At 48.6% G+C, this 12008-nt stretch overlaps 1 protein-coding gene across 3 annotated transcripts in view; it reads right to left on the minus strand.

Annotated features, from left to right (window-relative positions):
- The window catches only part of LOC110294356 (acyl-CoA dehydrogenase family member 10), a 40442-nt gene that overhangs the window by 18042 nt on the left and 10392 nt on the right, over positions 1–12008 (minus strand). For 2 of the 3 annotated variants that reach the window (XM_085837114.1, XM_085837113.1), the window contains exons 4-9: positions 10942–11136; positions 9425–9583; positions 8298–8457; positions 6970–7111; positions 4155–4223; positions 480–661 (exon numbers count right to left, since the gene is read on the minus strand). In XM_085837114.1, coding sequence (XP_085693240.1) covers positions 480–661; positions 4155–4223; positions 6970–7111; positions 8298–8457; positions 9425–9583; positions 10942–11136 — 907 coding nt within the window. The remainder of the gene's footprint in view (positions 1–479; positions 662–4154; positions 4224–6969; positions 7112–8297; positions 8458–9424; positions 9584–10941; positions 11137–12008) is intronic. The other variant, XM_085837116.1, reaches the window with a different exon arrangement.

A 12008-nucleotide genomic window follows, 5' to 3' on the forward strand; every position in this document is an offset into this window, starting at 1 on the left:
TCTCTGTGTAACCCTGGCTGTCCTGGAACTCACTCTGTAGACCAGGCTGGCCTCGAACTCAGAGATCTGCCTGCTTCTGTCTCCTGAGTGCTGGGATCAAAGTTGTAAACCACCACCGCCCAGCTCCAATAAAATAAAATAAAATAATAAAATAAAATAAAGATAACTTTATAAAAAGAAAGAAATGAAGGACGGGGTGGGAGAGGGAGTCTGTGCTAAGCAGTATGATCAGCATGGGAAAGAAAGGAAGGATTAAGCAGTTTACTGACAAGAAGCACCAAGAAAAACAGAGTCCTCAATTAAGCCCGGGATGTCCTTATCTAAGGATGAAATGAGCAGTGAGCAGAACCAGTTATGATTAGCCTGGATTTAGAACGTGAGCGGGGTTGTGTGTCAGCACCCGAACCTCCCAGAACCTGACAGCAGAGCTTTGCTTGGTGAGAGGAACTGTCAGTGAAAGATGGGCTGTCCCTGCCAACCTTGCTTGCCGAAGCTGTCCAGGCTGGTGGCCTGCAGGTCCACACTGTGAATTCTGCACAGGACTTGGTTCATGGCAGTGTATATGGCTTCCCGCCGGTTGGGCTCCAAGCCGGGCAGGGAGGGGTCTTTGTAGATGATGCCCGGGCAGTACTCCATCAAGTAGAAGGGGGTGCCGATGATGCTGGCAGGGACACAGGCGGGGCTGTCAGCCATGGGACCCCTCAGTTTCTGGGAGGAGATTTTGGGAGAGGGGGCACAGGTCCTCTCCTCTCCTTTGTGCAGAGAACTGAGATTCCCAACGCCCCTCAAAACACCCAGCTCGGTGTGCACACACCCACTTTGGCCCGTGTGCAGAAACCATGGAAGAGGTAACGTTGATGTGGTAATTACAAAACCCATTTACTGAAAGGGGAGTGTGGTCTGGAGTCTGGGAGCAGCTTGAAGTCTCACTTCTGCCCTTGGCTGCCTGTTCTCACGCCCAGGAGACTTAGTAAGAAACCTGTCAGAAGATTTCTCTCTTTCATTTGCTTCCTTTGACGCAGGGCCTCATTCCATAGCACGGGTTATCTTCCAACTCTAGATCCTCCTGCCTCAGCCTCCAGCGTGCTGGAATTCCAGGCCTGTGCCCTATGAGTGTCTGTCTATGAGCAAAGACGAAGGCACATACATCACGCAGCACAGGTAATGGGGGTCAGAGGGCAGCCTCCTGGGCGGTTCACCTTTCACCTTGTCTGAGCTAGCATCTCATTTTCCGAGTGTGTGCAGCAGCCAGCTAGCTGGCCCACAGGCTCAGAGATTCACCTGTCTCTGCCTCCCTTCTTGCTGCAGGAGCGCTGGGATGGCAGGTACTCTGTCTTATGTGGGATTTGAACTCGGGGTCTCATGCCTGTGCAGCAAGCGCTTGTCCCCACTGAGCCACCTCTCCAGCCCCTGGTGCCTTTCCCCCTTTTGTTTTATTTTCTGTGTATGGCTGCTTTGCCTGCACCATGTCTGTGCCCCAAGTGCCAGTGGGAGCCAGAAAGGGTGTGGAACAACCTGGAGCTGGGGCGACAGGGGGCTCCGATTGCTTCATCTGTAAAACCTTCTCAGCTTTCAAACAGAGAATGAGTGCACAGAGGTCCTGGGCAGCCATCAGCATCCCTCCTTATTCCTGATGATTTCATTTTCCATTGAATGTGAGCAGCATGCACCATTATTTAAAGGCACTGAAGGCACATGAGCCACCTTATGGTATTCAGGAGATGAGCCATCCATTAGTCATGACTAGGCAGTATTTTATAGCTCTAAAAAGTGGTTCTAGAGCCAGGCATGGTGGAACACGCCTTTAATCCCAGCATTTGGGAGGCAGAGGCAGGTGGATTTCTGAGTTCGAGGCCAGCCTGATCTACAGAGTGAGTTTCAGGACAGCCAGGGCTATACAGAGAAAACCTGTCTCAAAAAACAAAAAAACAAAAAAACAAAAACAAAAACAAAAACAACAAAAAAAGTGGTTCTAGGGCTGGTGAGATGGCTCAGTGGGTAAGAGCACCCGACTGCTCTTTCGAAGGTCCAGAGTTCAAATCCCAGCAACCACATGGTGGCTCACAACCATCCGTAACGAGATCTGGCGCCCTCTCCTGGAGTGTCTGAAGACAGCTACAGTGTACTTACATATAATAAATAAATAAATCTTTAAAAAAAAAAAAGTGGTTCTAAAATCTCTTCAATTATGTGTGTTTATCCTGACTTGAAACACATTCTTTCTTTCTTTTTTTTTTTTTAATGTATGTGGGTGTGCACCATATATGTCTGTGCACCACAGTGTGCTAGGTGCTTGTGGAGGCCAGAGAAGGACACTAGATCCCTCAGAAATGGAGTGATAGCCATGAGCTGTCATGTGGATGGTAGGAATTGAACCCACGTATTCTGCAAGGCTGGCAAGTGCTCTTAACCACCGAGCCATCTCTCCAGCCTCATGGAAAACATTCTTAGAGGAGCTGAGGAGATGGCTCAGTCAGTAAATGTTTGCTGCACAAGCATGGTGATCTGAGTTTGGTTTGCAGAGCTCACAGGAAAAAAAAGGTATGTGGTCTCCCTAGCAACTGAAGCACTGGATAGGTGGACAGGTGGATCGCTGGGGCTCTGGCAAGCCAGCCTAGGCTAGAGGGCTGGAGGTCCCAGTGAAGGACTCTTTGTCAAACAAACAGATGGCCCTTGAGGAACCACACTTAAGGTTAGTCTCCACATGCTTACACATACGTGTGTACTGATACTCATGAACATGCAATGCACACATAACATTCCTGGGACACACTTGGAGTAATCCTAGCATTGGGGAGGCTGAGACAGAAAGAACTAGGAATTAGAAGTCAGTCTGGGCTACACAGTAAGACCCCGTTTCAATAAATGAACAAATAAATGACTGGGCATATAAATTTCTTCAAATATTAACAGCATTTTTATCTACAGTGTACACAGATGTTTCTGTGTTGTGTTTTCTTTCGATTGTTCTGTATACTTGAAAATCTTTCTAATCAAAAATGAAGGAAAAAGGGAGGCTCAGCTGGGAGAACAGCTTAGTACGAAGGAGCAGTGCTGGCTTAGCACAGAGCCCTGGCCCCATCCCCGCTCCCAGACAGGCTGTGTGCTGCATGCTCCAACCCTAGCTCTCAGGAGGTGCAAGCAGAGAGATCGGCTGTCCAAAGTCATCGTTGGATACAACAGTCTCAAAGACAGACAACAGACACACACATAGAGGCAGGGGAAGGGGGAGAGAGGAGGAAAGCTACAGCAGTTTAAAGCACTTAAAAAGTAGTGCAGAGCATGATGGGACACTTCTGTTAATCCCAGCACTCAGGAGGGAAAACAGGAAAACAGGTGGATGGATCCCTATGAGTTCAAGGCACCCTGGTCTACACAATTCAGGATAGCCAGAGCTAGAAAGAGAGGCCTTATCTCAAGAAACAAAACATTTTAGAGCACAATTAATGTGTGTGTGTGTGTGTGTGTGTGTGTGTGTGTGTGTGTGTGTGTGTGTGTCTGTGTGTATTATTTGCTTAAAGAGAGAGTCTCTTGCAGGGCAGTGGTGGAGCACACCTTTAATTCCAGCATTCAAGAGTTCAAAGCCAGTTTGACCACAGAGTGAGTTCCAGGACAGCCAGGGCTACACCGAGAAACCCTGTCCCCCCATGGCCCATGCAAAAACCAAAAACAACGAAAAAAATATCAGACCTGGTGACACACCACAGAACTCAGGCAGGCATGGTGGTATCTGTGAGTTTGAGGCCAGCTTGGTCTACAAAGCAAGTTCCAGGACAACCATGGCTCTGTTATACAGAGAAACCTGGTGTTGAAAAACCAAAACCAAACCAAAACCAAACCAAAACCAACCAACCAACCAAACAAAAAGAGGTGAGGAGTGGAGGTGGGGGTGGTCATCTCTCTATGGAGCCTTCTGCCTCTGCCTCCCAAGTGCTGGGATGTGCCCCATCCAGCTAAGTGGATATGTATTTGGAATGCTAAGAAAGCTATTCTGAGCATAGACACGCTTTCTGAGGGACAGGGTCTTCGGGCTTCTGGGGGAGGTAGCTCCAGGTAATTCTGTCATCTCTAAGGAATGGGCTCCTGAGTTAGCAACTGAGCTATTTTCTCCTGTAGCCTGAGGACACAATGATAAAAAATACACACATCTTTACCTTGAGTCTTCACAGAGGTCAAGAACAGTAGGGACAGGGACTCCAGCATTCGCAAGGGCTTTCATGATCCTGCCAGGACAAATACAAACTTAGCATTGTAAGATAAATTGATAAGATTTTCTTCAACTTGCTTTTCTGATTTCAAACATAGTACATTATCTATTGGGGTGGGAGATGGTTCCATTGGTAAAGTGTCTGTGGCACAAAGCCCTGTGCTTAGAGCCCAGTGCCCACGTAAAAAGCTGAGCATGGTATTGAGGGCCTCCAATGCCAACCGTGGGGTGCGGTCAGGGAGAAGACAAACAGATTGCTGAACTCCCTGACTGGCACAGCTTCAGGCTCAAACAAAAGCATGAGGGAGGCCAAGGCAGGAGGAGCTCTGAGTTCCAGGCTAGACTGGCCTACAGAGTGAGTTCCAGGACAGCCAGGGCTACATGGTAAGGCCCTGTCTCAGAACAATGACAGATGGCTCTGCAGCTAAGAGCCCGCTGTCTGCTCTTGCAGAGGGCCCAGGTTTGGTTCCCAGCACCCACTTGGCAGCTCAGAACCTTCTCAAACTCCAGTTTCAAGTGCTCAAATACCTTCTTCTGGCCTCTGTGGGCACTGTATGCATCTAGTACACAGACACATGTTCAGGCAAAACACCTACACACATAAAAAAGTCATAAAGGTGGAGAGTGGTGGAGATCTCCACATACATGCATATACATGTCCAGGAACACCCAACATACATGTGCATGTACCACACAAATACATACAAACACATAACACATGCAATAAAGTTAAATGAAGAATAATGTGTTGGGGGTAAGCTGTATAGCAGTGGGAGGAGGCTTACCCAGCATACACAGGCCCAGACCTCCATCCCCAGTGTGGCAGACAGAAGGAAGGAAAGGAGACAGGGAGAAAGACTACACCAAGTCAAGTGTGTGCCTGGGACCCAGCATTGGTCCCAGGCATTATCTCTTCCCAAAGCTGGAAGAGACAACAAGAAAGAGAAGCCAGGACATCACGCTTCCACTTGGCCACACACACTGCTATGCAGTGGAAAGAGGAGAAGGAGCCTTCCAGGAGAGACTCCATCCAACCCAGGCTTCCGAGGGCGCTGCCCTCCTATGTAAGAGACCTGGAGCTAGAGTTCTGTTATGTGCCTTTACACTATCCTGGTGGCACAGATTTGGAATCCCAGCTCCTAGAGAAGCTGAGACCAAAAGGTCACAGATTCAGGACTTTACCTGAGCAAGCTGGAAAGACCATGACTGAGAGAGTCCATGGTAAGAACATTTACAATAATCTATGTGTTATGGTGGACATGTGTATGCAGGACGAGGAGGCACAAGTGTCACAGCATGCATGTGGAGGTCAGAGGACAGCTCTGTGGGGAGGGGACTCTCTTCCATCTTCCTATGGATTTCATAGGAGCTCGGGCCACTAGGCTTATGCAGTAAGTGCCTTTGCCCACTGAGCCATCCTGACCCCCCCCAAATCAGAACCCCTCTATTTTAAAGGGCTGGAAGTTAGCCCAGTCAGCACCCTGGCTTCTGCACAATCCTCAGCACCCCGAGTTCAATTCCCTGCTGCACATAAAAGGCTCAGCACAGTGGCGCATGGTGGTAATCCCAGAGCCGGGAGGTAGAGACAGGTGGATCCCGGGGACTGGCCTGTCAGCCTAGCCTAGTCAGCCAGATCCCAGGGCAGGATCATGCCAAAAATCAAATGGCCATCAAGGACCCATACCAAAGTTGACCTCTAACCTCCACATGAACATACACAAACTTGCACACACTTATGCACACGCCACATAAAAATAATCAATTGAAGTTAATTTAAAATAATTTGATATAAAAAGAGTGGGAGTGACGTCTAATCCCACTGATGAGGCTCCGGTGTGAAAATCAGGAGTTCACCATCATCCTTGGGTATTTTTGAGGCCAGCACAGACTACATGAGACTGTCTCAAAATGGGGAGGGGTAGGGGAGAAAGAAAAACTTGGGTACCTGGGAGACTGAGGCAGGAGGATCATTTGAGTCTAGGAAATAGAGAGCAGCCTGGGCAATACAGTGAGACTTTCTTATCAAACCAAAACCTTATCAGAATGAAAGTAGGTAAAATTCTCCTGTTCCTGTGTGATAGAGACCGACAGTTACAGCTTTAAAAGCTCCAGGGCAGCCGGGCACAGTGGTACATGCCTTTAGTCCTGGCACTTAGAGGCAGGGGCAGGTGAATCCTGAGTTCAAGCCCAGCCTGGTCTATACAGCCAGTCGGTCAGGGCTAAACAGTGAGGCCATGTCTCAGAAAACAAGCAGTGTCTGAGAGAGGCTGAAGAGATGGCTCAGTAGTTAAGAGCACTGGCTGCTTTTGCAGAGGACCTGAAGTTAGTTCCCAGCACCTACCTGGGGGCTCACAACTATCTCAAACTCCAGTTCCTGGGGAGCCAACACCTTCTAACTTCCATGGACATGTGATAAAGGTACATACATGACATGTGGGCAAAACATTAATACACATAAACTAAAAAGAGTGTGTACCACTCCCAAAACCCACATGACAGTTTACAGTAGCCTATAACTCCAGATCAAGGAGACCAAACACTCTCTTTTGCCCTCCATGGTCACCCACACTCATGTGCATGTGTGCACAGCCGCAGACATATGCATACATATGCACACATATAATTAAATTTAAAATCTTATTTTTTAAAGAAGGCAGGGACTTCAGGGCAGTCCCACAGAAGCTAACTTGACAATTTAGTATGAAGCCTGTCTGTTGGGGATACCAGATAGACAACCACATTGTGCCCCCCCCGAAACTTACCTGAACTCCCTTTCTATGGCATGGGCAGAAGGGAGGAGGGTCCCCGGGGGTTTCTTCCTCAGGACCAGCTGACGGTCAGCCAGCCTGATGTAGTACGTTGGATTTGACTGTCCATGATCAAACTGAAGGAGCTCCATGGGGCCTGTAAGGTTGACAGGACGAAACACTCAGACGGGAGCAGGCCCTCTGTGATCTGGACGCGTGGCTAGCCCTTCTTCCCAGGGAGGCCTGCCTCTGGCATGCATGATGTCCCCATGAAAGATCCTGAGCAAGGGACACTGCCCTCCCTGGGTACAACTGAGTCCTGACATATATACTCAACCCACACGTGGTTACAGCCTCAAAGGGAGCTTTCTGAACACAATGGTCACCTCCTCTCTGTCTGGGTGTGCATCTCCAACTCTATGAACACAGGCTCATGGGTTCTGTTTATCGGTCCTAACAGTCCTGGCAACAAATCCAGAATGTCCCTCATGGGGAAATGTCCTAAGCCTGAGCTCAAATGTGCCCATGTCTGTCCTCACCCATGTCCCCCCAAACCATGCCCGACCCTGGCATGACAGGAGACAGGAGCCATCAGAGCCAAAGCTACCGACACAAGACATACTTTCCCAGCCTCTAGGCTACATTCTGTGGCTCCTGAGAGAAGCAGACCTCAGGAACCCGTAGTTATATAGGAAGATGTGTTCCTCTTGGCAGGAGAGGGAGTGGGTGCAGGAGCTGGCCGTGGGCTGGCCTGGTGAGCTGCCAAGTAACCTGTGGCTAGGAAATAGCACACTGTGGGACTGTAAGTGAGAGTCCTCTAGAGGACCAAGTGGAGGGAGGGGACTGTCACCAGGAAAGATTTCAGAAGCTCTGAGATGCCTGTTTCAGAAGGTAGAGTGCAGAGAACAAAAGGGGAGCCCCCTTGCCACTTTTTAAATCTGCAACATTTTCTTTTTCTGGTGCCGGGCACAGAAGAGCCAGGGCTTCACCCATGTTAGGCAAGTGTTAGATACTGAGCTGGATTCCCAAGCTCTAAAGTCACATAGCATATAGATAGTCACTGTCACTGTCACTGTCTCAAAACAGACTATTGTCTCCAGACTAGTGTGCACAATCACTCACTGCACACACTGTCCCTCCAAGATCCCTCCTCCTCAGTGGCTATTCTCAGGCAAAGGCTACCCCTCCACCTCCCAAATTCTAAGATGGAGTGCTGGGGTGAGGTGAGACTGTGCTCTTATGGATCTGTAACGGCAACTGCATACTACATCTCGTTGGGAATGGACAACCACGCTGCAGTCCTTACTGCAGAGGAAGTTCTAGAGACAGGAAACCTTCCCTACCGGTGGAGTGGGTCCCCAGCAAGCCCTTCAGGTACTTCTCCAAGGCATCTTGTGGAATTGCCATGGTCTTCCTCACAGGCCGGGTGTTGGGAACGCCCAAGTGCAGTGGGAAACCCAGTCGAGCCTCCAGCTCCTTCACTGCTGTCTCGGGCCTGTCAACCTGGTTTCAGAAAAACAGAAATCCCAACTTGTGCCCATCAGCCTGGCCCTCACCCTGCCTGTGTCCCTGAGGGCCACACCTGAGCCCAGCGGTTCTCAACTCTCTCCTACTGCCACCCTTTACAGCAGACCCTCATGTTATGGTGACCCCCCGGCCATGAAATTATATTTGTTGTGATTTCAGAGCTGTAGTTTTGCTACTTTTATGAACATAATATAAATATCTGATATGCAGGATGTCTGCTATTCCTCCTAGAGGGGTTGTGACCCACATTTTGAGAACTGCTGCCTTAGGGAGACCAGCCCCAAAATCCAAGGTCAGGTCTCAGATCATAGCCACTAAAGCTGCCCTCAGCTGCCCTTAGCTCAGAGGAAACTCCTCTTCTAGCTAATCTTGCGCCTTGCCTAACACAGAAGAGTACCCCAGACAGGTTGTCAAGAGGCCAGGATGGTGATAGACTCTACAGTCTGGGAAGATACAGATGGACAATGCAGAGTTCAAGGCCAGCCTGGGATACATAGAGTCTCTATCTATAACGAGCAAACAAGAAAAGCTCCTGCCATATTTTACACAGGGTAGAAAGCTGAGCTGGCTCTGGCTCTGTGGCCTGTGAGCTTAGCAGGGAAAATGCAGACAAACGACCCTGCCTTGGGACACCCCCACCTCTGGTAGCTGCCTTGCTTCCCTGCCAGGACCTAAAATGATCCTCATGGCCTGTGGCTCCTGGCCCCTCCATCTAGAAAAGGATTGCTCAGACCGCCTGTGACAGTCAAAGCCTACTTTTCCCACCCTGCCTCCTTCCAGCACTGTGGATATGAGCAGCTTGGCCCAGATTTCATAGTTAGTCAGAAGCAGAGGGACTCTTCCCATGGAGTCACCAAGGAAAGTTTCAGGTACACACAAGAAAAGATAATATGGACATACTTGTGTTAACTAGTAAGGCAGTTCAGGAGACAGTCAGGATTACCTTGATGGTGTGAATGCCCAGGCTGGCAGCCACTTTTAGATTAGATCCCAGATCATCAAGAAAGATGGCATCTGAGGGCTGCAGGCTCAGCCTCTGTAGGCACAGCTGGAATATCCTGGGATCTGGCTTACAGATGCCTTCCAGGCAGGACTCAACCACCTGCGGGGAGAGGGTGGCTCTCAAGATGCAGCTCCCACAAGCACAAAAAGATGGTGTGGGGTTATTTCCTATAACGGGAAGCGTTCTGGAAAATGATGTTACCTTAAAATGAAGGATTAGAAATTTTCAGGATACAACCTAGGGGCCCATACTCAGTGTCAACTCTAAGGAAAGAAGACAGGCTCCTCACAACCCCCCATCATGCTGTGGGAATGGCGGGTAGGACTCAGGTCATCAGGCTCTGTGGCAAGCATCTTCACCCAGGGAACCATCACGCAAAGCAGTGAGGTATTATGGGATGGCACTGGTCTGGAATTGTGCCTCAGACAAACAGTGGAGAATGTCAGAACCCACATGAGATGTGGTAGTATAGGTGAGGGTTTGAGTGTGCAGCGTAAAGGGGTCTCCACCTCATCAATACTTGGTCATAGGCACAATTATGTTTTTTAAAAAAGATATATTTGTATATTTTATGTATATGAGTGATCTTATTCTTAGAATTATTTATTTTATGTATAGGAGTATGCTGTAGCTGTCTTCAGACACACCAGAAAAGAACATCGGATCCCATAAGACTTGGTTGTGAGCCACCATGTGCTTGCTGGAAATTGAACTCATGACCTCTAGAAGAGCAGTCAGTGCTCTTACCTGCTGAGCCATCTCTCCAGCCCGAGTGCTCTGTCTTAATGCACAGCAGAAGAGAGAGTCAGATCCCATTACAGATGGTTGTAAGCCACCATCTATGTGGTTGTAGGGAACTGAACTCAGGGCCTCTGGAAGAGCAGCTAATGCTTTTAACCTCTGCCACCTCTCCAGCCCTGAGCTCAATTATGCTTTAATTAAGGGCCCATTTTGCTGGAGGTGGTGGCACAAAGCCTTTAGTCCCAGCATTTGGGAAGCAGAAGCAAGTGGACCTTTGTGAGTCTCAGACCAGCCTGGACTTTGTAGCAAGTTCCAGGTTGTCAGGGCTATATTAAAAAAAAAAAAAAAAAAAGGTAAAATTAATTCAAATAAAGGCCAGGCCTTTAATCCCAGCATGGGAGAGACATAGGCAGGTGGGTCTCTGAGTGTTCAAGGTCAGCTTGGTCTACAAAGTAAGTTCTAGGGCAGTCATGGCTACACAGAGAAACTCTGACTTTAAAAATAGATAGATGGATGGATGGATAGAAAGATAGATAGATAGACAGATAAACAGATAATAAAAAAGGCCAAAAGCAAAAGACAATTTTCAACTTATTACACCTAATCCCGATTCGGGCAGATACGTGAGTAGAAACCCACTTCCTGGAGACTGCTAGCAGGAAGCATTTAGAGCTAAACTCAGAGCCTCTCCGGCACACCCAGCACCTTGTACTCACCACATCAAACTGTTTCCGGTCCAGGGGCAGGAAGCTTTCCCCACTGGACAGATGAAAGTTGTTGGTGAGGACTGCAGTCTGGAGGCCTTTTGCTCTGATCTGAGAGATGGCCTGAGTCATCACCGGGAACTGCTTTGTCACCTGCTCACTGGTCATCAGAGAGAAATAGGAGCTCACGGGCACGGAAGTCTTTGCCTGTGAACAGGAGAGGAGGCGGGAGAATTAGTGTGGTTATTACTGTGGTCCCTCGTGGCCCACAGGCAAATCCATTCCTGGCATCCTATTGCTGCCTGGATGTGAGAGCCCAGGGCCTAGCACATGACTTTAGAGTCTGCACTAGTATTTTGAGAGTATCCTGAGTATCTCAGTATCCTGAGCAGACAAGCCCCCAATGCCTAGGATCAAGTGATCCTCCTACTTCAGCCTCCATTCTATCCAGGACCACAGGTAAGCACCGCCTTCCCTGGGTATGTGGCATTCTTTAAAAACACATTTAGGAGCTGGGCTTTAATGACAACCTGGGAAGTGAAGGAAGAGGACCTGAGCTTTTGACGTTAGCCAGGGCACCAGAGAGACCCCTTCCCAAACCCGGCTTCAAAAATGAAAAAAGGAACAAATCCCTTATTTGGAATTAGGATGATTAAAATAGCCAGAGATGTTGCCCTAGAGTTCTTCCTTCTGCTCTTGTCAGTCAAAAAAGGCAGACAGTCAGAAGAGGGTACATTAAACTTTAAAGTGCGTTCATCAGGTATCATTTATCATTAATAGCCTGCATGATTCTGTGTCGTACCTTGCCACAGTTTTATGAATTTCAGTTTCAGATCAATATTAGGTTTAAAAAAACTATTAAGTATTTTATTTTACACGTGGGTCTTTTGCTTGCAGGTATGTATGTACACCATGTGTGTGCCTGGAGTCCTCAAAGTCCAGAAGAGGATGCTGGATTCCCAGAAGTGGAGTCACACATGGTTGAGACAAAGTGGGTGATGGGAATCGAACCCGGGTCTTCTGTAGGAGAAGCACGCGCCCTCAACTACAGAGTCATCTCTCCAGTCCAGTGTTTGCTT

Source organism: Mus caroli, unplaced genomic scaffold (assembly GCF_978045245.1).
Source record: "Mus caroli unplaced genomic scaffold, Mus_caroli_1 scaffold_4, whole genome shotgun sequence".
Taxonomy (NCBI): domain Eukaryota; kingdom Metazoa; phylum Chordata; class Mammalia; order Rodentia; family Muridae; genus Mus; species Mus caroli.